The sequence below is a fragment of the Melanostigma gelatinosum genome (assembly GCF_949748355.1).
Source record: "Melanostigma gelatinosum genome assembly, chromosome: 9".
NCBI classification, from domain to species: domain Eukaryota; kingdom Metazoa; phylum Chordata; class Actinopteri; order Perciformes; family Zoarcidae; genus Melanostigma; species Melanostigma gelatinosum.
The window spans coordinates 11,766,530-11,794,391 of NC_136642.1; the positions used below are offsets into that span (position 1 = coordinate 11,766,530).

The 27,862-nt window shown below is 42.4% G+C and overlaps 2 protein-coding genes across 2 annotated transcripts in view; both read left to right on the forward strand.

Moving 5' to 3' along the window:
- aqp10a (aquaporin 10a) overlaps positions 1-2,281 on the forward strand; it is a gene marked incomplete at both ends in the record, with an annotated part of 3,264 nt that extends 983 nt beyond the window's left edge. Inside the window, 4 exons of the mRNA XM_079275168.1 lie at positions 350-487; positions 637-755; positions 854-1,071; positions 2,071-2,281. Coding sequence (XP_079131294.1) covers positions 350-487; positions 637-755; positions 854-1,071; positions 2,071-2,281 — 686 coding nt within the window. The remainder of the gene's footprint in view (positions 1-349; positions 488-636; positions 756-853; positions 1,072-2,070) is intronic.
- A 7,255-nt stretch (positions 2,282-9,536) lies between these two features.
- Positions 9,537-27,508, forward strand: atp8b2 (ATPase phospholipid transporting 8B2; the record flags this gene model as incomplete). Its single annotated transcript, XM_079276021.1, has 29 exons — positions 9,537-9,645; positions 12,921-12,979; positions 13,108-13,221; positions 13,587-13,685; positions 13,830-13,891; positions 14,002-14,074; positions 14,397-14,467; positions 14,572-14,651; positions 15,177-15,335; positions 15,421-15,509; positions 15,717-15,913; positions 16,400-16,520; positions 17,055-17,142; positions 17,620-17,654; positions 17,780-17,939; positions 18,043-18,231; positions 19,041-19,156; positions 19,449-19,613; positions 19,914-20,025; positions 20,323-20,428; positions 21,090-21,312; positions 21,496-21,679; positions 22,715-22,938; positions 23,051-23,134; positions 23,817-24,062; positions 24,182-24,324; positions 24,747-24,873; positions 25,823-26,419; positions 26,514-27,508. 29 exons carry the CDS (start codon positions 9,537-9,539, stop codon positions 26,601-26,603), a joined length of 4,122 nt encoding a protein of 1,373 aa, XP_079132147.1. The 3' UTR covers positions 26,604-27,508.
- Between the last annotated feature and the right edge of the window lie 354 nt (positions 27,509-27,862).

Consider the following 27,862-nt stretch of genomic DNA (forward strand, 5'->3'; position numbering starts at 1 on the left):
TAAATGGAACTCAATACTATCACACAACCAAACTGGTAGCCTTGAAAGACGAACACACAGTGAAATGCAGCAGTATTCCGTTTTATGCCTCACACGCTGAGTTAAGACTTACTGCAGCGATTCAATGATCCGAGCACTCTAGATTTATCACACTGATATCTGGCGCTCTCTGAAAAGAGGCCTCGTCAATCTTTCCAAGGTCCTCAGTCTGATATCTACCAGTTAGTTGACACACGATACGACTACAAATACCAATCTCATATTTAATTACCTTCCAATCGCTCTAACTGTAATTCACTTCTGTCTCCCTCCTTCCTGTATTCCCTCTATTTCCTCTTTTTCTCTGTAGGTGCTCATCTGAACCCGGCGGTGACTCTGAGTTTCTGTGTGTTGGGCCAGGTGTCCTGGGGAAGGCTGGTGCCCTACTCCCTCTGCCAGGTGCTGGGGGCTTATCTGGCATCAGGCCTCGTCTACCTAGTCTACTATGGTTTGTCTTTCTGGCACTTCAAACACTTTATCATTGACATAAAGATGGGTGATTAATTAAAGCAGAAATATAACAAATGCAGAAGCTTTTTACACATTTCCAGTCTCTTTGTTTTCTTGTTTTCTACATTCCTCCTGTGTCTGTCTCAGATGCTATAATGGAGTTTAGTGGAGGAGTATTGACTGTTTATGGCCCAAATGAGACAGCGTCTATATTTGCCACATATCCTTCAGAGTACATGTCTTTGGGCAGAAGTTTCCTTGACCAGGTCAGTTGGAGGATTTCTGTAAACTTTAATCAGGACTTTAACAGCTGGTTCTTTACTCAACTCATACTTTGCAGTCGTATACTTGTTCATTTCATTAGGTAGTGGGCACTGGCATGCTGATGTTGTGCATCCTGGGTTTGAATGAAAAGAGGAACACCCCGGCTCCCTCAAAGCTGATTCCTGCTATAGTGGCAGCGATCGTCCTGGGGATCTCCATGTCAATGTCAGCCAACTGTGGTGGTGCAATAAATCCTGCTCGGGACCTGGGACCACGCCTCTTCACACTGACTGCAGGCTGGGGCACTGAGGTCTTCACGTAAGTATCTTATCAAGCGCACATGCCCAGCACCAAACACGTACAACTTTCCAAGTTGATAACCTAAGATTGCATATTTCTTATCAATCATTTTAGGGCCTTACTGCAGGAGCTACACAATTCATTCATAATGTTCAAAATGACACTCTAGTGAGGACATTGTTTGCCATTCTTACAGTTCTTTCACCTTGTGTTTCTCACAAAATCACATATGTCAGGGGTTATCAGCGGCAGGATCAAAGGAACAAGTGGCAGCTTGTTACAGAATATCTTATTACGACCTCGTGTTTGTTTCACGATGCAACCCGTTGCTCTACCTCATGATCCCAAGTTTTTACTCTGCCTCTACAGCTGTTAAATACTCTTTGTGCTTAACTATTATTAATGCTGCAGTAGTTGATTCTGGCCCACTAGGTGGCAGAATATCTCCAAAAAAGTGCTGGACAAATGGGGAAAAACACATATCTGTAACATATGAATCCTTGCAAAGCTGTTTTGAGTAAGGTCTTAGGAAATAATTGCAGACAGCAGACAGAGAGCAATGTTGTCATCCCATCGCGTTGTGTTTCTGGCCACCTGACAGGTGCAAGTCCAATATTCAGTGTTTTTGTTTTTAATAGCAAACTACCACCAACTGCAAAAAATAGCTGATTGCTAATATTGTTTGATATTAGCAAGTAATTCTCAATATTATTTCTGTATTTAACACGAAGTCAGTAGCTTGTTCTGTAACTTTGTTTGGTGCCGGGCAGGTTTAGTGCACCGAGCTTCTTCGCTGAAAATAGCTGCTTCTGCCTCTGGAAATGTGAAACCGTAACCAAAACATTGAGCTAAATGAGGCAAAACAGCTCTGTAGAGCTGGAAGGCTGGGTAGTGGTTCTCTGTGTGTTTTTTAGCAATCCCTTTTAAATTACACATTCAGTGTTCACATAAAAAATATTGATAAACGCCTATTTAAATCAACAAAACTCTCATCTGAACTCTTTGTCTGCTCTCCAGGTGTTACAACTACTGGTTCTGGGTGCCCTTGGTGGCCCCACTTATCGGAGGTGTTATAGGTACTTTCATGTATTTGATCTTCATCCACTGGCACCTGCCTGACCCAGATGCCCCTGAGAGCCTCTCCATTCTCCCCACCATCAGTGACAAAATCAAGCAGCCCAACATCACGTGGGACAACGGAGTGGAGTTAAAGGCTGCACATCTCTAAGTGTTACTGCCATTAAAATGTGTCAACATGACCAATACTGACAGTTAAAGATGGTTCTCTGGTTGTGAATTAGGATGGAGACGGAAAAATCGGAGCTTCGCCACTGTTGGTGTCTGTCTTCTTCTGTTGGATGAAAAAGAGGAATGTCTTATTTATTTACTGCATGCGTGAGCTTCTTTGACACAGCCAGTAGACTGGGGACAACTAGGAGACCTATTGATTGCACTATAATGCTGTTTACATTGATGTCTGTATTGTTTATAATATTGATTTTTAAATTATATTACTGAGTTGAATGTACTTTTGCTGAATATCATTATGAATATTGAGCATGTGTTAAACTGATTCAATGAAACTTTACCCTAAAAAAACCTCTTATTTACAATTCTCTTCAACTTAGTGTCCGCGGTCAGTCCAATATCCTTTTACATTTATAGTTGTAGAAAATCAATATATGTGTGTGTATATATATATATATGCACTATGTAGTGTTGATTTATTTCTTTATTTTTTCCATAGAAAAATGACATTTCATTGCTTCAACCTAGTTGTTAGTGCACATGTTTATTGTTAAAGGTCTCTTGTTTGCTGTATGTAAGAAGAAGAGGGTCAATTCAGGGAGCCACTGCAGAATACACAAGTCTCTATTGTGAATATGTGAGTCCTCTCATCATTGGTTTAGATTGGTTTTGTGTCTTGAGTTCATCTGGAATACGCTCAACAGAAGATTGTGAAATAGATTCATGACAGAGTACTGATGTGTTTCAACCTTTGAGGCCTGTCCACAAAGGTCAAGGCTGTGTTGACAATATCACAAACCATGTGATAACAATTCACAAGCAATAATGGAACAAGAGAGCAGAAAATGACAAGACGACATGTCAATGTCAATGGTGTTTGGGAGCCTACTTTTTTCTCAAAATATAATTATTTTGAACCTGGTTTTATGTGATCTTCTATACCTTCACCCAGACATTCTCAGCATTAAACAAATAATACAGGAAATAAGGACAATGAAAGCAAAGTGAGACCATCTCTTCATCTCCCCTTCTTCCACCAGTAAAGGATTGTGCATGTATGAGCATATAACTTATTATTTGAATTCTGATAAGTTATATAGTGATATATAAGTCTATGGACTACACAAAATACTTGATCTAACATGTAAAAATGATTTTGTTTACAATTTAATTGTTGAATCTTAAATGTGGTTTGGGTCTAAGAATGTTTCAGAGATTATTGCATTATGTTGGGCATAATACAGATGTTGCAGTAAACTGATGTTGGAGCAGATAATGCTGACAAAGCAGAGGTCAGTATGACACAAAAGGACATAAAAACAAGGCTGTTAATAAATGGCAAGTGTGTGTTAAAAGGTGTTAAAGCAGTACATATCTTAATGTGTGGATAAAAACAGAAACATACATCATATATTTGAATGCTAAAACAGTTTTCTTTGTTTTTTATTAAAGTTGTGTTTCCAGACAGTGGGCATACAATACGAAGAAAACACCACCAGATGGAGAGCAAATGTCAGATCCTCAGTGAATGTTCTTTAATAAGGTCCTTACCGGTAAATGCGGGAGGTTCAGACGGAGAAGGAGCCGGAGGTGCAGCCCCTCCTCCCTCCTCTCCCCTGGCCGAAGCCAAACCCTCCTCCCTCACCTCGACACGGTGTCTCTCGCGCATCCCGGTGTCTCCACTTCACCCTCCCACCTCAGTGACCGCGTCCCATCACGGGGCCAACGTCCAGCTCAAGCCCGAAACCTCACCATGACCCCGGCGAGAGAAGCAACGAGGAACCTATTTATAACGGCAACTTGAAAAGGTCGGTGTCTGTTTCCTGAACTGTTGTAGCGGTAGTTAGCCGCCTCCATCATGCATGGCCAGCCGGGTTTGCCATGCAATCAGCTGAACAAATATTGATGTTTCTCTCGGTTTTCAATGTGGAGAGTTCAGCTCATATTACTGCGCCAAGGCAAAGTGATTTCCATGAAAGCTGCCCAGTTCATACAGTAGATACAGTTCTTAGTTTCTGGGTGTTTTAAACCTCTGTAGTCTGATATTAGTCAGAACATTTTCCCAAAGTCAACGTGAAAGTTAGACATGTCGTTGTGTGCTACCCCCAGGCATCACCGCATGTCCTGTTATGTCTAACGGAGTATTTGGACTAATTGGGCTATAATTCAATGGCATGATGACTTAACTTTGTGAGGGGGCTTCAAGTATTTCATTCTCTTCTTCCTTAAGAAAGTAGCTATAGGGACCAACAGTAAACTTATAGTTCATGTTAACAAGATGTCCTGCAGATATAGCAACACAAAACTCCATTTCTATATGTTGGTAGTATATCAAAAGAGATTAAAAACTCTTAGAGTGCATCATGATTTCACTTTGTTTGAGTCATCCTTGTCTGTTGTTTCAATTTATTGGTTGGCTTTCTTATGATAGTATGGTGTATTATTTGGGTTCATGTAAATAGGATTTCATGTAGATATCATAGAAAAATAGTCTGTTTTTTTTAGACGCAAATATTAACAAAGCTGTAAAGAATCAGTTACCATAGACACACGTAATATTATGAGGACAGATGCATAAATGTGTGTTTTTCTGCTCAAGAAGACTTACACTTGAAGGGAAATGATATAATGACCTTAGCAACTGATGACATGAATATTATATACAGTACATGCTTGTTGTTTGTAATGTTTAAGATGCGAGGAAGTGAGTTTCGGTGTTGCAGTTTACACATTTCATCAAGGATTGTTGCTGCTCCAAATCCTCGAAAGCATCAGTCAGACTCCAGTGAGATAGATGGAGGGAATTCTCCACAAAGGGCAAGAAAGGTGCTCAGATAGTCATTGTGTCCCCGGTTTGCCAACTTTATTTCATAAGGGCACTGCACTATAGGGTTATACAAGACGGCAGCCACATATGGAGAGCGAGAGATGTGACACTTAAAAGACTGGAGAGAGGCAAGAGGTCATGGCAAACTCTCATTCCCCATGGTCTCTCTTCATAAAGAGGTAGTGTACAGTGTAGAAAGTGAGTGGAAAGCATGCACTTAAAGAGAATGACCGGGCATGAGACGATGCTGGAAACTGTAGCTGAAAGCTGATCGGCCCAACTCACATGGAGAGAGGCTGAGCGCTCTTTCTCAGGAGTATTGATTGGAAGTTTCGCTGCCTCGAGCCCCTGTCTGCCATACTGCTTGCACCTGCTATAGCATGCATTACAAACCAGAGGCTGGGATGTATAACACCCCGCCTCTGCAACCTCATCTCGCCCACCCTCATCTTCTTCCATTACTCAGCCGAGATAAAACAGTGAGCGAAAGCATCGAGGTGTGTGTAGTGTTAACAGCTCAGCATAAATGTTGGGAAAGTGAGAAGAGAAGATAAAAGTGCTGGGAAGAATACCGCTCCGTTACTCTTTCTCGTCCACTGTAGGAGGAGACTGACAGTGGATCTGGCCCGAGCCACCGGTCCCCTGACACTGTGTGAGCCACAGAGACAGATGCAGCTCTCTGCTGAATGTCATTTCCTCATTATGACTCTAACAGACCAGAGATCGTCTGGTGTGTGTGTGTGTGTGTGTGTGTGTGTGTGTGTGTGTGTGTGTGTGTGTGTGTGTGTGTGTGTGTGTGTGTGTGTGTGTCCTGTGGTTGTAATGCCAGATTGAGTTACTTTCTCTTTTCTATGAGAATATTTTTCACACCCCGAAAACAAAAAAAAAGACATGAAATAAATAGAGTGCATCACTTGAATACAGGCACGAGCCCTGTTTGGTGAGTATGTTCATCTGTTTCTCACTTCAACTGTCCTCGTTCCTCAGTACTCTTCACATTTAGTGCTGCTTCTCTTCTGCGTTCTTCATTGCCTCTTGTTTCCCTCTGCAGACAATCCCATGGGCCATAGTAGAAGAACGGCGGCAGAGTGGAGATGTTCAGAAAAAGGCCTCCTCCGGGTCAGTACCAGACACTCAACACACTAATCACTGGTGCATTCAGGTATCGTGAGCGTCGGTGGTCCTGAAGGTTTGATGATGGTGAAAGAGGTGGGAGTATCTGTTGGTAGGAAAGCTCACAAAGCCCCTCAGAGTTTTGACTTGTACCTGGTGTTAATACGTGTTGTTAGTGAATGGATTGTTGTCAGATAGCACTTAAATGCACACAGGATGTACGCAGGATAGATTCTAATTTGATTTAAGGGTTTCCAGCGATGCATTAAGCGCATGCTGAGCAGACTATGCTCATTATATAGGCCTGTATGCTGTACATTGGTAGATGAGTTGGTAGATCAGGAGAACAGTGTCATCTCTGGTGATGGATGAAAACATTGAATGGAGTTGCAATTCATCCCTGCTGATACTGCTGTAACCACCTTCTCTTCAGTTTTAAAAAGAAAAAGACAACAGCATCACTTCATGTTTCAAATGCCTCACATGCCTCGTGTGTCTTTACAAATGTAAACACCAGGGAAATATGCAGATGTTACTGAAGAGCAAACTTGACATGACAAGCTCAAATCAGATGTCAGAGAAGACTACAGACACACTGCATGATAATGCCAGTTGTAAATTGAATCTTGCAATATCCACAGTCAGTTTGGATACAAGATGCACATTATTGCCAAGTGCAAATGGGACCACAGTTAGACGGTGATGGTCCTTTACGTAAGGTGCCCACACAGAGCCTCATTTTCATTACACTATTGGTCTATGATTACCTGGGGGAATTAAGGCTGATTGGGACATATAGTGGGACAGTATAACTAAATGGGATTTATTTTCTCGGCTGATGAGTGAAAATTATGTTGTTTTTTTTTGCCGAGCCCTAGTTGTGAAACCGGGTTAAACCACACTAATTGAAATTGCGTGCGGGGCTAGCGTCGAACAGGAAGTTGACCCTGCAACACATGAGGTGACGAAAATGACAACGGTTTGAGCTAGTTTTCAACATACGGTCACAAAGTTGTCATGGTTCATATTTTGGAAAAAACGTTTAATGGAAACATGATGATCACAATCTACTGAAACAAAATCAGTAAAATAAATCTGTTCATATGTTTCTAGTTTTGGAGTTCGGTGGTTTTTATTTTGTTATGCTTTTGGGATATTGGGGCAGTGTTAAAAGACTTTGCTAATGAAGAAAATGATCAACCTTGCAATAGAGAGCCATTGTGCTCTTTATGCATCAGTGGCTCCAAACTTCTTAATGTGTGCGGACCCCTAATTAAGCACAAACAATGTTCATGCTAGCTGGATTTCTTTAGCTGTTTAGCTGTTTTTGCTAGCTGGACTAACTTTAGCCTTGACCTCTTAACCCATCCCTAACTAATTATCAATAATAATCTATTGCCGTTTAGAATGGCACCATTGAGACAAAGTTTTGGACTTCAGACATTTTTACCTGAATTAAATGTGTCAAATAAATTTTGGGGGAAGAGAACTAAGAGGAGGAGGTTGTTGTAACATCGAGCAAAGCCATGCGTCTTGATAGGCTATACTGTGGATGTATTTATAACTTTTAGTAATAAGGTTTAACAGAAATGAACATGGAGCCTAATTCATAATGATGGAGAGAAAAAGGAAAATGTGCATGTGAAATTACATCAAAGTGTAAATTTCCCTATAAATAGCTTATATTAGCCAAAATCAATATTAGGTGTGTTTTAGCAATCTTGCAAAGGTCCTGTCCCAAACACCAAAATGTTACAAAGAAACGTTTTTTTGTAAGTTTAAACAAAAGACCTGATTGAAGTATCATATAACCTTATTTCTTCCTCAAATTGATATTTGAAATATAGCCTATCATGTGTTTGTGTGTTTTAAAAAAAAATAATGTAATCACCCTTAATTCGCCCTGTCCATCTGACTCTTAGAGGTAGGCTTCCTGTCAATACTTAACATGGTGAATATGTCAGCCATATGTGCACCTGTAGAGCTGAGAATGGAAGCTTTAGCTCTCTCACCTTTTGTTATTTAAGTATTCTTATGCGTGTGTGTGTGTGTGATAAATAAGTATTCTGCATATGGCCACAAAGCACGATCAGGGAATGCATATGAGAACTGTGCGTAAAAGCGTGTGGTTTGCAATCTTTTTTTTTTGATACTTAAATATTTTATCCAGGTTTTTTTTTTTTTGTTGCAAAGAAAAACAAATCCCAAACAAGTAAAGAAATAACACTAGCAATTCATGCACCTGGCAAAAAAGACCAGGAAGAAATACATTTGAACAAATAGATAAATTAAACAAAAACAAAATACATAAAAACGACCATGCAGCATGCCAGCAACATTGTCCGTCACTCGTGTCAACCATAATTTCAGGATGAGATATCAAAATGATGTGTTGGAAGAGTTCTATACACAGCAATATTTATGTTAAGATCTAGATTTGCACAGATGAAGTAGCATCCTGAAGAGAGTACCTGTCTTGGCAATCTTTAATGTATCTGCACGAGGCACGCAGCACGTGCGCAGGCACCTGTCTGGCTCCGCCCACTGCAGTGCACCGTCTCCGTGCAGGAAACCGGGCAAGTGCACGAGCCACTTTGGCTCTAAACGCCACAGCTATGCTGCAATGTGCTCATGCCTAAAGATCCAAAATGGCGGCCAGTTTCCTCATTCGGCCACTATTCTGTAGAGTCCCTGCAGAACGGTTGCCGTGGTAACTGCAAACCAGAGCCTCTGTGGTTACGTAATCCTTACAGCGGACAGTGTTTGTGTTGTGGAAGAGACTGAAAAGATGACGATGCAGACTTTGCACATGGTGCGTCAGTTGATCGATGAGGCTGCTGTGCAGCAGAATTGATGAAACACTTCTAATTTGCGTGTGTGCGTCATCGAGACAACAACTTTACAACCTTTAGCTTTAGGATATAAATAAGTCTACAACCTACATGTTTTATAATCATATAACTCTTAAGCAGTCTGAGCCTATAGCGACAAATTCGACTGTAAAGTTGCTGAAAAAAATGACCTCAGTGTTTCTGCTGCAGGAGAGTGAGAGACAAAACAGAACAAATGAGTGTGAGTGCGTGCGTGCGTGCGTGCGTGCGCGCATGTGTGTGTGTGTGTGGGGAGGCGAGAGAGGAAGCTACAGAGAGGCAGGGATGGGACGGTGCGCAGTTAATCCAACTTGACTGAAGTTGGGACCTGAGCTTCATCCCCGCGTCCTTGCTGAGATGCGGCGGCCATTGAAAGAGCGCACATTTGAACAATAATCTAGACGGTCACTGTTGGAAAAGTCAAGATGACAATACCGAAAGACATCCCGGAGAAATGGTTTCCACTCGTCCTTTCCCTTAAAAGAAAGAAACAGAAAGGACTAAATGGAGCCAAATCGAAAAAGAGGTGGACAGGTACGACTTTGTGTGACAGTTAAGGCTGCGTTTGATTGTCATTGTTATTATTATTATTGTGCCACAGTCTCCACTGTCATCATCATCGTCATCGTCATCATCATCATGATCATCAAGAGGGTTGTTGATTGCACAAACTGCATCTCAAATAAACATAATTCATCATCCTCATCCCAACTGAGTCCAAGTTTCATTCCTGCTTCTTCATCTCGCTGGCCCCATCTTTTACCAAACAGTTTGTATGTGTTTGTGTGTGTACACTGCTTACACCTCATCATATTACAGGGGTGCGTATTACAGACCTAATTGGCTTATACTATAGTATAGCTTGTACTTATACTACATTGAACTTTTTCACTGTGTTTATTAGACATCAGCATCCGGGAACAGGGAAATAACAATAATTATTGTTCTTCATACTCATAGTTACTGTTAAGTCTTCACTGCCACCCAGTGTTTTGGATCATTTTCTTCCATTATCAGTTTTATATCTATAATAAGAGACAACCTGTATAATGTGCCTCAAAGTGTTTAGCTGTTTTCCTGATATTTAGAGCTGGTTATAAATCTGTGCATGTGTAAACTTTATCTGAATCTGAATTTTGCATAAATAAGTAGGATGATGTCCTTGTTGTCTCTGCTGGCTGAGACACTGATCAATCTTCCCGGCGCCAGCCTCCGCTGTCACTGCACTGCCTCATCTGTATCCTTATTCCTTTGCTTAACTATCACAAATCCCACTGGATGTGCACCTTGATTTGACCTCCAGCCCACCAGTCTGTCACTGTGTCACCCGCATTGTTTTCCAACTAATTAGATCATTGTGTGTGTGTGTGTGTGTGTGTGTGTGTGTGTGTGTGTGTGTGTGTGTGTGTGTGTGTGTGTGTGTGCGCATGCACGCGCATGACTGCAGACAATTCTACCATCCCATCCTCATCGAATTAAATCAGGCACAGTGAGTGATGATCACGTCTGTGCAGAAACTGATCCTGCCTTAGGTTCAGTCATGGCAATGACAACAGCATTTCCCACAGCTCAGATATCTCTGTGCTCATTGTTGTTCGGACTTCAGTCTTTGTCCACTGTGTTGTGAGAGTGTGCTGCTGCTTATGGACACGTTAGGAGGTTGTGTGCTGTTGCACGTGTCCTTACATGTCCAACCATAGGGGGAAGAGTGTTAAAGAGACAGGAATGAAAGAAAGTGACTCAGTTAGTCATTCTGGTATGAAGTATTTTACGTTGAATCAATATTGATGGACTACTTTATGACCCAGTTGTTTATGGAAACCTTACCCTCACAGCAGAGTAAGCCTGCAACTGAAAAATTCTCAGTGATGGAGCTCTATAGATTGATACAGACTTGCTGTGTAGCAGCTACTCTGCGTCAGGGCTTCTCGTGCCCTTGAAGCTGTCAGAGACATTAAACACTTAATGGGCAGTTTGGTAAAGATGCTCATGCGTTCAGCTTGGGTTGGTCAGCGTGCGCAGCTGGGACAGACACCGCCTGGTCCTGACATCAGATGCTTGGAAGCCTCAGTGGCTCTGTGCTTACCTTGCACAAGCATTGTAGCCTCTTCATGGAGAGTTGCAGGTTTTCCGCTGCCTGTCAAGACAGATCTGTCTGGTGAACACTTCCCCCAAAAAGCAACCGAATGACCGTCAGGTAGCTGGGAGAGGTGCCAGAGGGAAAAGGAAAGAGGAGGGACGGCATTGGAAGAGTTTCAGCAGAATAGATGTGCACCCACAAGATCAGACAAATCTGATATTGTTATGCTGATCAGAGTAGCAAGCTAAGCTAAGTTATCTACGGCAACAGTAAATATACATGAATGCACTAGAGATATACTGTAGAGCTATAGAATAATACACAATATCAAGAATATATTAGAATACACTATAAATATAAATATAAAGAAACTAAAACAGCTATAATATAGAATACCAACATAGGATAACATACGATAATAGTCAAAAACAAGACGATTCTAACTTATTTCTAAGAGGCCGATTATTTATTGTTAGTTACATAAAAATAATAACAGCAATACGTTGAATTTCTTTTACATCAGTGTGAGGAAGTAGCTTGATTTGTCATGTAATTCGCATGCTTGTTAAGTTACAAATGGACTGTAATATATAAACTAAAAGTATATTCATATCAATGTATAATATACAGTATATGAAATACATTACATGTCAATATTGCAATATAACAAACGCTGTGATAGTGTCCACTTATTTGGTTATTCTTACTCTTACTCTACTTAGGTATTAGCGCTTGATAGCAACTTAGAATGTTGAACACAGAGAGAAATAATTTGTGTTTTCTAAGTTATCTAATCCACTGTGACAACAGCCCAGCTGGTCTCAAGTCGTCAGGAGTTGTGACCAAACCTGTCTTGATCATAACCTGTAACAATAAAGAGGAGCGCTACGGTATCTCTTTGAGAGGTTTGTTTAGTCGAGCACAAACAAAGATAAGACCAGGCTTCACAGTGCTGCAGAAGCAGGAAACCACATGGTCTTTGTTTAGGTGCATGTGATTATAAGGCCTCTGTTGTGTGATGTCCCTTCCTGTGGCGCCTCATTGCCTCTCAGTCAAAAGTGTGTCGAGGACTTTGTGGTTTCAGAGCTACAGTACGTCTCTGCAAAAGTGCGTGTGTGTGTGTGTGTGTGTGTGTGTGCATATGAACTGTGTACAGTCCTGTGCAAAACAGGCCAGTCATTTCATTTAAAAAGCAGTCTCGTCAATATTAGAGGAGCCAGGCCTGGTGGAGGAGGAGGGGAACTCCTAAAATACCTTGCTTCAGCATAAACAGAAACCTAAAAGCAGCAAGAGGATAAAGAGCAGGGTCAGGAGGGCAGACATTTCGCTGTTTTACTTCTATTGTCTGTAGATTTAAGTCATAAACATCTGTGGTTTTGTGTTGCGTTTCTGCAGATCATTAAGAGACAGAGGCAGCAGATAATTAAAGCTCTGACATAATCTGACGTGTGTGTGTGTGCGTGTGTCAGAATGATTGTGTCTGACCTAATAGCAATAAAACAACCTCCAGCAGACTACTCCAGCGTCATTGATAAATAAATATCTGCACAAACATAGTGGACTGTCTGTCTCTTTCTCTGCAGGTCTCCGGAGGATTTAACTGTCATGGTTATTAAGGATTTAAAATTGGTCCATTTATCCACTTTGACACGGAGAGATGCAGTGCATTCTGTATATTTCAGTTGTGATATCGTCCTCTAATGACTCATTTGGTGCCTTGTTCCTTCAGAGGAGGAGAGGAGGGTCAGAGCCAATGACAGAGAGTACAACGAAAGGTTTCAGTATGCGGTAAGAACATTCTCTTGTCCATGATATCAATTATGTTCATAAAAGATGAGATACCATTTGAACCTTTGAAGCAATTCAACTGAGATATTGTGAGAGTCCATATGATTGTTTCCCTCCTCCTCATCCAGAGTAACTGCATTATGACATCCAAGTACAACATTGTCACCTTTCTGCCCGTCAACTTGTTTGAGCAGTTCCAGGAAGTAGCCAACACCTACTTCCTTTTCCTGCTCATACTGCAGGTGAGTAGAGGAGGTCAAGGGGGGATGTAAAGAGGGATGTAAGCATGGGAGAGAGGGAGAAAGAGAGAGAGACTGTGTGTGTGAGTGCAGCTGGAACTTCAAAGGCTGAAGAGTTACTGGTTTTACATCTCTTAAGGACAGAGATGTGTCAGAAAGTGATAGTTGGCTTGAAACACAGAAAGTCAATGAAACAACAAAGTATTACAACAGGTGACGGCAGTATGACACCATGAAAATTCAAATTCCAAGAAATTGCGTTGAAATCAGTTCCGCAAGAATGTGTGAGCTTGGGTGAGATGTGGTTGTCTCTGACTGCTTTTATGTCCCTTTTCAAACTAATCTGCAAACCCACCTTCTCTGTCTAGCTAATACCTCAGATCTCCTCCCTCTCCTGGTTCACTACCATTGTGCCTTTAGCTCTGGTGCTGACCATCACCGCAGTAAAGGATGCCACAGATGACTATGTGAGCATGTTTTCTAATCCCCATATACTCACTTCATTTTGTGAAATCACACAGGGCCACCAGATTATTTCCAGCAGAAACTCTTGAATATGGTCAGCTCGACTCGGCTGCTGAAAAGCTCATGTTGATATTTGTCACCTGCAGTTTCGTCACAAGAGCGACAACCAAGTGAACAACCGTCAGTCTCAGGTCCTCATCCGTGGCTCGTGAGTTTCCTGTCATGCAATGGCAACTTAGTAAAGTTTTTCTTTGCAAGGTTTCCTAAATCGCAACAATTTCTTCGCTTCTCTAACTCACTGTTTTCTCTCTGTTTCAGGCTACAGAATGAAAAGTGGATGAACGTTCGAGTGGGTGATATCGTCAAACTGGAAAACAAACAGTTCGTGGCAGTAAGTGTCTGTCCAACACATCGATATTACACACACACACACACACACACACACACACACACACACACACACACACACACACAGTGATCAGTATTCTTCCAGGGCCCATTTTAATTCAGACTACTGATACAGTACAGTACTGATACTGATACAGTACAGTCTGTGCCTTATTAGGGGACGCTACCTACTGTTGTTAATTACTAACTTGTTTGCAGATGCAAATACTCTGTCAGTTCTATCATTACTGTGCCATCTGGGCCGTACTAATGATGTTCCTGTGCCGTCAGTGCAGTGGATGCTCTGATATTGTGTCTTCTTTCAGGCTGACCTGCTCCTGTTGTCCAGCAGCGAACCTCATGGACTCTGTTACATTGAGACAGCCGAGCTGGATGGGTCAGAAGACACACCGTATTTTACCATCAACTCACAGCACCTCACAATCTGCAGACGAAACGGGACACGACATCTAAATCGCTGTGTGCTGTATTATCTTGCAGAGAGACGAATATGAAGGTTCGTCAGTCGGTCTCAGTGACATCTGAACTTGGAAACCAGAACAACTTGGCTTCATTCGACGGTGAGTTTTGAGAAAACTCCTCCTCTTATTTCGATTTATGGTTTGGTTCAGCTTCCGCTCTTGATAACATATAGGTCAAGCAGGTTTCAGTGTTTAACACAAACCTTATCTCATGTGCGCCTTCACACCGTCGCACATGAACACAAAAAAACCCACACGAAATGTACACACACACACACTTTCTCTCTGCCGTCCCCTGCCAGCATTAAACAACAACCTATCATCTCTCGCCCACTAGTCTCACACAACGAAAGACTTTTATGTGAGCACAGCACGCCCACACCCACACACTCCTCACCTGCTGTGGAAAATGCATTACTGCAAATCAACCCACACTTTGCCGCTAATCAACTTCCGAAAGGTGTGCGTTTCAGTCTTTGGGTGTGTGTTTATGTGTGTGACAACGGCCTGATGTCACACGAATGATTAATTCAACACTCTATCATACAGCTGGGAAAACAAACCTAATAATGTAATTGGATCTATGATATAGCTTATGATTTATATTTGTGTGTGTGTGTGAAGGTGAGGTGGTGTGTGAACCCCCCAACAACAAGCTGGATCGTTTCTGTGGGACTCTGTACTGGAGAGACAAGAAATACACCCTGACGAACCAGAACATGCTGCTACGAGGATGCGTCCTCCGCAACACGGAGGCCTGCTACGGCCTGGTCATCTTCGCAGGTCGTGTGTGTCCGTGAATATTTGTGTGTGGAAGTACGTATATGATGTGAATAACAGGTCTAACTGTCCCCGTTTTTTGTCTCAGGCCCAGATACCAAGCTAATGCAGAACAGCGGTCGCACCAAGTTTAAGCGTACGAGCATTGATCGCCTGATGAACACTCTGGTCCTCTGGGTAGGACACCCCAAACCTCTCACGTTCATGGCTCACACAGTCACGATTCCAGGATATGAGCTCGGTGGCTTGAATCTCATTTCCTATATCTCCTCAGTCATTCTATCCTGATTTGGGTTCAACTGACTAAGAGATCCAAATGTAAGGTATGATTGTACTGCTGCTTACTCTGACTGTCACGCTTCTCCGTCTGCATGTTTCTGTCAGATCTTTGGCTTCCTGGTGTGTATGGGTGTGATCCTGGCTGTGGGTAACGCAGTGTGGGAGAGAGAGGTTGGCTCCCTGTTTCAGAGCTATCTGCCCTGGGACCCCCCTGTGGACAACTTCCTGTTCTCGGCCTTCCTCTCCTTCTGGTCTTACGTCATCATTCTCAACACCGTGGTGCCTATCTCTCTGTATGTCAGGTGAGGAGAAGCCCAAGACATGCTGTGCAAAAACAGCATTGTGTGGAAGAGTGATGAAAGACAAATATGAGTAATAGAAAACAAAACAGAAGTGGTATTAATGCTGATGTCTTAGCAGACCGTTGTTTCGACCAAATATTGTGTTTATTACATTGTTTCCTGTATTACATTACTGCTTATATTACACAGCTTTATTTGACATTCTTTGTATATGCTGTCTACAGTGATTCCCTCTCAGGTGAGAGAGCTGCAGATGAAGCCCTAACAATTGTTTCCTATGCTCCCCTAATTCCAAACCACTGCTGTGGTCCCTGCACCCCTGATCACGTACACTTAAAGGTTTTTGCACTCACTGCTTCCTGACTAGCACATGGGTGTGTGACTAATTGCTCTGCGTGATCATTTTTTTTTGTCCTCTCTCTCTCTGTTGTCAAGGTGTACTTTACTGTTGTAATCATGTCCCTTTGTCACCTGTCTGTGTATCAGTGTGGAGGTGATAAGGCTGGGTCACAGCTACTTCATTAACTGGGACCAGGACATGTTCTGCTCACAGTGTAACACAGCAGCTGAGGCCAGGACCACCACTCTGAACGAGGAGCTGGGCCAGGTGGGCATCCACACTGACAATACTGCAAATGCAGTCTGTGTGTGTGTGATATTCATATTTCACGCGTGTTTATTGATCGTGTGCTCTGCCCATCCATCCCACAGTCATACTAGTTTCTGTTGCCTCTGATGCTTAGTTAATTAATCCTAAATTGTTTAAGAAATATACATTCTGAAATCACTGAACGATGGAACCAAATGTTTTATTACTGCACAAATGAAATGCACCTGCAGACTAAAAAGGAAATGAATTCAGAGACGAGAACATATATTGGACTGAACGGTGTTTCACTCTCCTGGGCTTATAGTTCATAATAAGCAGACAAAAAAATCCCCGCCTAAATCCATTTCATGCATCTCAGTAAAGAATATATTTTTACCCTGATTACAAGTAAAAAAGATAGTTTTTTTATTTCAGAATATGAAAATGGTTTTAAAACACAGCTCTGATCTTACTTCTTGATTTACAATGTATTGTATTTTATTTTGTCTGTGTAATTTAAGATTCAGTGTAACAATTGAATGTTTCCTTTAGGTTGAATACATCTTCAGTGACAAGACTGGAACTCTCACTCAAAACATCATGAGCTTCAATAAGTGCTCCATCAATGGACAGACTTACGGTTAGTGCATCCACACACACCCCACACACACACACACACACACACACACACACGTATATACTTGGTGGTCACTTTATTAGGTACACTTAGTCTATTGTAATTCAATACAACTGTTGTGCCATAAATTCTACTTTATAATGTTCATTTTTTTATGAATTCAAGAAAAGAGTGCTGTTATGGACTACATTATATTTTTGTCCTTAATATTTACATACATTAGGGCTCCGAATATTAGAAACGCCTCTGAATATACTGCAGTCCAGTACAACACCATCACTAACTATGACCTGAACAGCGTAAAGAAAACATTGGTGTCATAAGATCTGACTCGATGGACTTTTTGGCAGTGCAGTTGTATTGGATTGCATTCGATTGTACAGGTGTACCATATAAAGTGGCCAATGTGTGTAATCACCAGACACACACTGACACAAAAAGTACACAACAAAGTCTTACACCTCTGTGTGTTGCTGTCAGGGGAAGGAACGGACCCGTTGGCACCTCAGCCAAAGGTAAGTAGCCATTACTGTTTTGTTTTACTGAAACACTCTTTCACACTCATTCATGCACATGCACATGTGTGTACTCCTAGTTTATGGCATATTATCAGAGTCCCTGACTCACTATTTATCTTCAGAGATTGGACTTCACCCCCTTCAACCCCCTGGCGGACCTGGACTTCTGTTTCTATGACGACACCCTGCTGGAATCAGTGAAAGTGGGAGACGCACACACTCACAAGTTTTTCCGCCTGCTATCCCTCTGCCACACCGTTATGAGTGAGGAGAAGAGCGAGGGTGAGCAAGGGAAGGGGAATGTTCGAGGTCAAATGGCGGCAAACGTTGAAGCCAATCTGTATTTTCTCTCCCTTATTCATCATCATGTTATCCGTCTGCCTAGGTCAGCTGGTTTATAAGGCTCAATCGCCAGATGAGGGGGCTCTAGTGACAGCAGCTCGAAACTTCGGCTTTGTGTTTCGCTCCCGAACACCTGGGACGATAACTACGACAGAGATGGGACGACCTGTCACCTACACTCTGCTTGCCATACTGGACTTCAACAACATACGCAAGAGGATGTCTGTTATAGGTGTGCAGGGATCATCATGTTCAGTTTCCAAAAAATATGTTTATTTTAGGTCAATAAAAAGTGGGTAAGAAATATGATAAAATATAATAGATATAATATTAATCTGGATGAAATAAGGTTTGAAGAATATCTGCACTGTAACCACTCTGTAGTTCAAGCATTTTCTCCATACTATTTAGAGGGACTCTGGTGCGTAGTGTGTATTCTCCCTACTTTTCTCTTAAAAATGATTTTGCCTGAAGACTTTTCATGAAAACAACCTTACTGACGATAGGTTACAATGATGAGCACCTTGTTGCAGCAGAAAACACAATGTTGGGTGTACAGGGACTTAAATATTATGTGAAAATCACTTTAAATCTGGGGTCTCGGACGATTTGCACAATTCTTTCATACTTTGGATGCCACTAACACAACGAGAACTGGCCTTTATTGCAGTGGACACATCTGATGAGTTGAGCTTTTTTAGTTTGAATCTAAAATATGTATTTAAACAGACAGGATATAGGCTATTAGTCATGTTGACATTGTATCCCTCAGTAAGGTTTCACTGTGTGTTCCTAAGATTGGTCTTGGCTGGAAAACTACCGAGAAATCACTGGTCATAGATCACCCTGGCCTTAAGAACACCTTTGGTCTTGCCACAGTGCAGCGGGACCATGAGGCACCGAGCACACGTTTAAACAGTCGGCTGATGTCGTGACGGTTATTGAAGATGAAAAAGAGGAGGGTCTGAAGAGTCCGATTATTTGACGGTGATGGAAGAGTTGTGTGGATTTCTTGAAGTTTTTTGTCTTCATTGTACTCAGTGCGTAACCCAGAGGGTCGAATCCGTCTGTACTGTAAAGGAGCTGACACTGTGCTGCTGGAGAGACTCCACCCCTGCAACCAGGAACTGACGAATGTCACCTCGGACCACCTCAATGTGAGTAAACAAACAGGGATGGATGTATGGATGGAATTGTACTGCCATCTAGTGTCTCCGAACTTGGAAACAGCTCAAACAAGTATTTAATCATTTACTCAGATAAAGTATATCAACTTGACATGTGGCACACGCTGATATTTTTGACCGATATTTGGACCTTGATCGTGAAATAGAGTGCCATCGACCTTTAAGACTTCATTGTCTCTCCCAATGTGTATCGTCGTGTCAGAATGTGTGTATATGTTGATGTTTGTACATGCCTGTGTGTATACTGTATATTTGGTTCTAGGAGTATGCAGCCGATGGGTTGCGGACGCTGGCGCTGGCCTACAGGGACCTGTCAGAGGACGAGTGGGAGGCATGGTCAGAGAGCCACCGCTACGCTGACAAGGCCGTCAGCTGCAGAGAGGAACGACTGGCAGCCGCTTATGAGCAGATAGAACAAGACATGATGGTGAGTGACTTGGCCTGAGAGAGTGTGCATCCATCCAAACTTCCTTCCGCAAACGGAATAAAAATAGCACTTTAAAAACAGAAACTTCAGGTTTCGCTGGATGTATTGTCTAAACTGGTGAGGGGAAATTCCTCTTTTTTACTGTAGCCAAACAACATTTTCTCAGTGCAGGATGTTAATTCACTGATTGTCGATTTAATGAGTTGAATTGATGGTAAGCCAAGTTGTTAGACAGAAATTGCCTTTGTGCACCACTTAAATTTCCCGCTGGAATTAATGTGTGTGCGCCCGTGTGTCTAGCTCCTGGGTGCCACAGCTATAGAGGACAAGCTGCAGGAAGGCGTCCCAGAGACCATCGCTGTCCTCTCTCTGGCTAACATTAAGATCTGGGTTCTCACTGGAGACAAACAGGGTGAGACACGTACACTTTTCCACACACTTTCAGAGCTTAGTTTGCACACTATTGTTTCAAAAACAGCATTTGCAAAGCTCCACACAAACAAAGGGTAACTCAGCAGACCTGAAAAAACACACAAAGCACGCAGGCAGTGAAATTAGATCACTTTTCTCACATTAAATGAAAATATTAGCACGTTCAGCTCAACGTTTGATCCATCTGAGCTATCAGTCTGTCTTTATCATGAATCTTCAACATGTTCAGCAAAAACGATTAACTGCACTTCAGTAACTCACTCCCTTTCTCTCACAGAGACAGCTGTCAACATAGGCTATTCCTGCAAGATGCTTACAGATGACATGACCGAGGTGTTCATCATCTGTGGACACACTGTCCAGAGTGTACGGCAGGATCTCGGGTCAGTTTGTCTGTCTGTCTGTCTGTCTGTCTGTCTGTCTGTCTGTCAGTCTGTTTGCCTGTCTTTCTTTCTGTCTGTCTGTCTGGTGCCTTTCTACACTCTAGGATTAACACAGAACAAAAATAAGAAAAGGCAGGTGTTGACCAGAAAATAACTAAGAAGTACTGTATATGCATGATTGGAGTGAGTAGGACCCAACTACTTAAAAAATCGACCATCTTTAGTGTAAAACCAGCATATGTCAAAGATTTTCTCTTGTCAATGACGATGGCATTCAATGATGCTAGTGCTAGCGAAAGACGGTACAACACATAACAAAGCATAATGATGAAACCTTAATGTGACGAAATGTTCCTTAAAGTGCCAAAGGTTTACCATTTAAGAGTCAAATAACCTGAACATATACAGCAAAGCAACACATGACGCCATCTTTTTTTGTGAGTGTGGCGGGCGGTGATACATAGCTGTAGGCCAGGGGCCTAAACATCACCAATAACTTCAGGGTCCTTATTTCTTCAACGAATGTTAGATTTGTTTTCTCAGCTGTGTCTGTTTTGCCAAACTCTCCTGTTTTCTCTTCATGCACATGTTGTGTTTTGGTTCTGTCTTTTTGTCAAAGACAAGCCTTGTTGATGTTGAGTTTGTTTGTCTTCCTCTCCAGGAGGGCGAGGGAAAGGATGATCGAGCTGTCAAGAGCCCGAGATGGAGGGAAGGAGGAGGGGACGGAGGGATGCTTCATGGGTAACGGGTTCAGAGAAGGACAAGAAGGAGATGGTACGGGAGGAAGAGAAGGAGGGAAACAGCTGCAGTGCCCTCCTCCTTCCTCCAACCTCATGGACAACATCTCTGGAGAGTTTGCCCTCGTAATCAACGGACACAGTCTGGTATTAATAACATGCCCCCACACTCACATACCCAAAACACAAGTTAAACCGTCAACTCTCGTCAATGTCTAACTTGCGTCAACAAACCATATTCTTCTGAAATAGCTTTTCTTCCACAGCTGCAACTGTGACCCGTTACCATTTACCCGTAAAACGTCTCGACTCTTTCTTGCCCTGTGATAGGCCCACGCACTAGAAGCAGACATGGAGACGGAGTTTGTGTCGACAGCGTGCGCGTGCAAAGCAGTGATCTGCTGCCGAGTCACCCCGCTGCAAAAAGCTCAGGTGGTGGAGCTCATCAAGAAACACAAGAAGGCCGTCACTCTGGCTATAGGAGACGGAGCTAATGACGTTAGCATGATCAAAAGTGAGTTGTGCAATCATGGAGGATCGAGAGAGAAGTAGGCTTTGACCACGTGGATGTCAGTGTCTACCTTTAGGCAATGGAAAGTCTCAGCAGAAGTGTGGTGTCTTCAATGTGATGAGTGTCCTTTTAAACTTTTTACTGACCTGCAGGTTCACCACTCATTACGCTGTGCAGAAAAAAACATTTGTTCAAACCCACAAAACTTTATTTTATACTTCTATTAGAAATCCTAAACATACCAAATATGTCAGACGGAACTTCTGGGAAATGTGTTTAAAATGTTAAACAAGACATCTTGAATATTTCCATTTGATGAAATTGTGCCACCATACTATTCCACTCGGAGCAAATAGCTTCATTAAGAGTTGCAACAAGGGGACACAGAATGATACTAAGATGTTTTTGTAACATTAAAGCTGCTTAAAAGGGAAACAAACAGAGAGGTTTGGTTAAGCCATTAACCAATTGTTCTGTTTGAAATAGTCTGTGTTTTGTAATCGTTGCATCACCTTGTGTGTTTTTCCCCTTATGGATGTACGTCATGTGAACATGTATAAGTGCATGTTTCTTCAAATTAATTTATGCATGTAAAAAGCAGAAATACAGCCAATTCAGCAGCGATGGGTGGGGTTGCTTCACATCCTGTGATTTTAAGCTCTTCAAATCTGAAAAATAGCATTTGCTTTTCTCTGAGGCATTTGTTTTATTTGTAACTTTAGCTTCCTTTACGAAGGCATAATAATTGATTATTTATTAATTCTTTATAGATGATTTATTAGCTATTTTTATTTTTTAAATACACAACAAGCAACATGCACATTACATATACAAAGGGTTATTTCTTTCCCCACAGTAGGCCCTATTTGATCCACATAAGTTCAAATACTTTCTCCTCTTTGTTTCTTAGTTATTTGTCTCTTCTAATGAACACAATTCACTATCAAAAACCCTACAAGAAAGCCAAAACAAAAGTCCAGTTTTTAAAATGTTATGCGACTTACTTTTTAAAATGTCGTTCTCTCTCCGCTCCTCCAGGTGCTCATATCGGAGTTGGTATCTCAGGTCAGGAGGGGATCCAGGCTGTGCTGGCCAGTGACTACTCCTTCTCCCAGTTCCGCTTCCTACAGCGCCTGCTGTTGGTGCACGGCCGCTGGTCCTACCTGCGCATGTGCCGCTTCCTCTGCTACTTCTTCTACAAGAACTTTGCCTTCACCATGGTGCACTTCTGGTTTGGCTTCTTCTGTGGCTTCTCTGCACAGGTCAGAGAGTAGAGCTCATGAGGACATGTCAATGTCAACAATCGGGTTCGGAAATTGTGATTATGATTTTCTCTTTGTCTGTGTTTTTGTGTCCATCTCCTGTCTCTTGTAGACCGTGTATGATCAGTACTTCATCACTCTCTACAACATTGTCTACACCTCGCTCCCTGTGCTGGCCATGGGGATATTTGACCAGGTCTGTTCAATCATAATGTGCATGTTGTATTCTTTCCATTAAATTGAAGAGCACGCATGTAAGTGAATTCTCTGTTGTTGTATAAATTGTTATCAGCCACGACAACAGGACAATAATAATTAGTGAAGCTACATTTTTTGCTTCACTCGTGTGAAATAACAGTGTTGGTCTGTTGGTTGGTCATTCCACCACTTGGGACCACACTGAAATATCTCAACAAGTTATTGGATGAACTGCAATAACAGTTTGCACATTTCATGGTCCCCAGAGGATGAAGCTTAAAAAAATCTCCAGACTGCCCCTGTAGTGCCACAACAACTTAATCCAGTGCCATCATCAGGTTGAACTTTTAACTTTCATGAACAAATAACTCACAAACTAATATTATTTCCATCAGCATCAGCTGTATTTTGTGTTAAGTGCTGCTAACATGCATGCCAAACCAAGATGGGGAACATGGTAAACATTATAGCTTCTTAACATTGGCATGTTAGCATTGTTATTGTGAATATATTGGCATATATGTTGGTAAACTGTAAATGCCAGGTACTTTTATAATTACGACCACAACCAGAGGAAGTCCTCAAGGAGGCTGATGTTTACCTCAACTGTGTGAAGCACTAAACACTAAAATGGTGTTATTTTTAGTAAATGCAGCGCCACACTTCTTCTCTTATTTTAGGATGTTCCTGACCAGAGGAGTCTGGAGTATCCTAAACTGTATGAGCCGGGGCAGCTCAACCTCCTCTTCAACAAGAGAGAGTTCTTCATCTGCATCGCCCAGGGCATCTACACGTCAGTGGTGCTGTTTTTTGTCCCCTGTGCAGTTCTGTCCGACGCCACTCAGAGCACCGGCGTGCCCCTCGCTGACTACCAGACCTTTGCAGTCACCACGGCAACAGCCCTGGTCATTGTGGTCAGCGTACAGGTGAGAGAGGCCAGTGTGGCTTTCGTCACAGCTTGCAACCTCAACGTTTAACTGCTGTCTGTACCAGCATTGTGTATTAACCGTGTTGTTTTTTTGCACGTGTGTCTGTGTCTATGTAGATCGCTCTTGACACAGGCTTCTGGACTGTTATTAACCATGTGTTTGTGTGGGGCTCTCTGGGCCTCTTCTTCTCCATCATGCTCGCTCTGCACAGTCAGACCCTCTTCATGATCTTTCCCAATCAGTTCCACTTTGTAGGTCGGTCCCCTCTTGTTATTTGTCACACACGCAAACACTCACACACGGACAGACAGACTGACCAATACTTAATTGTTTTAGCCAATATCAAATATTTCGGAATATAAAATGCTTAAAAAAATGCATTTTCTAAGGCTGCTTCACATTTGTCAAGTGAATTGTAATAGATTACACTGAGGGAGGATCATTTAGAAATGTCAATAAACCAGTATTACCAAATATATTTGTGTATTGGCTCTATAAAATATAATACTTTAATAATGTTTGCTGTAGTCACCAGCTGAAATGATTTCACACCACCATATAGAGCATCATGTAAAGATGTTTAATATCTGTGTGTTCTTAGTATTTGTGAAATGCTGTAAACTCCTAAAACACATTGTCTAATGTTTGTGTTTGTTTGTGTGCGTTTGTGAGTACAGGTAGTGCCCAGAACACATTGTTGCAGCCAGTCGTGTGGTTAACTATTGCGCTGGCGACAGCAATATGCATAGTTCCAGTTTTGGCATTCCGCTTCCTTAAAGTGGACCTCAAACCTCAGCTCTCAGACACGGTGAGAAAACACACACAAACACAGCGTTTCTGACCCTGATGTGCCCACCTTCTTCTTTGCAACATGTGTCAACGTCTCGTCTTCGCAACAGGTCAGTTTGAAACTGGCCTCAGCTAATGATTAACTGCACGCGTACAAACAGGTCATCTGTGTGTGATGAAGAGTTCATGCTCACCGTCAGTGGCCTCGTGCACTGAAAGTACTCTGCAAATATTGACTGAATCAGTGCACCCTAATGACTCAAGTTACTTTATAGTATACGAGCTCAGTGTGTGGCCTCAACAGTCAGTGTCTCAAGCCAGCGGGGCGTCCAACCAAACCTGCTGTGGTCGACATTATGTAGCAGTCAAAGACTGGTTCGGGGCCCATCGGTGGATTGCAGCTGATTTTATTGGGGTCCCCAAATTAATTTGCAGAATCTCTTCCACAGTCTTTTAAGAAACATTTATATCTGCAATTCTTGTAATTGTAGTACTGATAACATTGAATGTATTGTGAAAGGCTTGCGTACATTTGTTTGTTTTACTGAAGGTAGGAAATAAAAAGAATAACGTCGCCTGTTAACTGAATGTATTGATTTGGTCTAATTTATAAAGTGTTTACATGTATTTAAAATAACAAATTCATAAAACAAAGTTGTGATTTATCAAACGTATATCTCTTTGAAATGGCTGGTTTACCTATTCAAGGTAATAGGTAATAATAAAGGTGATGCTGAAAAGTGCAGTAACGTTCATTTAAGCACGAATCTGCTCTTCTCACGATTTATAGATGAGACCCAGGAAACACTGATATAACATAGGACTGAAACATGCGCAGGAAGCAAAATATAAGGCACATAGGTGGCAAAAGAGCAAAAAGAAAAGTTCATTAGCTTATCTTGGCTCAAAGAAGGAAAACAGTGCCAAACCACCAAAACTCAAACCTCTTGTCCATGATTCTTCTCCAGGTGCGCTACACTCAGCTGGTGCGGCAGAAGAAGCGAAAACCGGTAGATCGTAGCGAGGGAGGTGCCTGCCGTGGGTTGGGCAGTGTGTCAGAAGGCCGTCTGGGTGCTCGTGGCGGATCTAGGAGGTCAGGCTACGCCTTTGCCCACCAGGAAGGATTTGGAGAGCTGATCACTTCAGGAAAGAACATGAGGCTCTCGTCTCTGGCCCTGGCCAACTTTGCCTCCAGACACAGCTCCGGCTGGATCGACACGCTGCGCAGGAAGAAACCTACGCACGCTCACACAACTCCCAGCGCCTCCGGGGAGAGCAGCCCAGCACCCAGTTGTGTGTCTGGGTCAGTTCCGCCGCTCTCAAACTCCTCCTCTGTTCTGGGCGGCTCACAAGATACACCCATCGAGGAGGAGACAGGTGCAGCACCAGCCCAAAATACACCGACTGTTCCCGCTTTATCCACACAAACTCCACCAGCTTCAGAAGACGCCGCGCCTCAGGGTTCGGCCCAGGCCGTGGACGCTGGCGTCCTTACCCCCGCAGCAGTGAGGCCCCGTGGGGGAGACTCACCTGGAGGCTGGACGATCACTCTATGCGCCGTGCAGGTGAGCTGCTGTTTTTTTTTTTTTTTAATTCATGCATCAATAACAGCACATCTAAAATCAGACACATTGACAAAACCGTTACTCTCTCCAACAGGAAGCTCTGTTTGGTTGGAAGGCTCGGGCCACTGCATCCAACAGCCCCCGCCCACCCTCTGTTGCCATGGAAAGCAGCCAGATTGAATGAAACATTCAGAACGAATGAAGGAATACCTTGTTCACTACTGTCCATCACATGTTTGCACACACATATAGGATGTGTTGCGTGCTTTCCTGGAGAGATACTGAGACATAGAGAGCAGACTTTTATAAAAAGCTGCCCAGTCAGTTCTCTCTGTTTCCCAACTGAAGCTTCGTTAATTAGTCAAATAAATCTAAATCATCGGCAGAAGTGGCAATGGACCTTGTCACACTATGAATTGGGATTCAATGGTGATATACATGTTCCCACGCCATATGATTACTGTTCATGAATGACTAGAATATCATGAGATTTACAGTGTTTAAATAAAGGAAATCAGCGGGTGCGGAAACAGGTAACTTCCTATTAATGATGTAAAAGATTGTTTCCACTTATAATTTTCTAGTTAAGCCTCGCTCACAACCAAGCTCCCCTCAAAATCAACAATGGGTTGTATGAATGCGCTGAACAACAAGACTTTTAATCAGTGAAGTGCCGGCATTATTTGTAAACGTGTTTTTGTTCACGATAGTTCTCAGTGAGAACGGTGCTTTGTGTTACGGGACACTGCAAAACTGTTGCAGGACTTGTGTCCTTTATCGCTCATTGATTTTGTCTTCCTTGTGATACTTTTTCTTCAAATGTTTTCCTTTTCTTTTTGCATCATATTGATGTGTTTCATAATGGTCTAGTTGAGTTGCACTGAAAGCAAGCTGTCAGTGCTTTTTCTCCTCTTTGCAGGTTTTTTTGTTTTGTTTTGGTCTGACAAAGAGCCAAATCATGTTGACAAACTGCCACGAGCTGACTTTAGGTTAGACCTTGGGCAAAGTGCAAAAGAAAACAGAAAAGGCAGGGACAGACATTTAAAGGTGATTTCTCAAAACCGTCATTTCAATGAAGTGCTTTGAATTTGGCCATGCATAAAGGGAAGGTGTTTGTGGATGATTATGCCTTAACGATGCCTCCATTTTGGTCCTCTAAAGCTCGTCTGATTCCTGATCCATCAATCAAGTACAACATCCCGTCTGTGTTGCAAATGCTACTGTCAATTACGGACCCTTACCCAAGTTGGAGTGAGATAATAAGTAGGCAGGGTAACCAGAGGAACAATATAAACGTGTTCCAGGATCAGCCCCTTCTACTACAGTCATCAACAAAGTAGCTTTTAGACTGAAAACACCACATTATGCTAACATGAGCTGCAGGAACAAGGCCAGAAATGAATGTACTGTTGAACGGTGGTCAATAAACTTGTCATCTTTCTT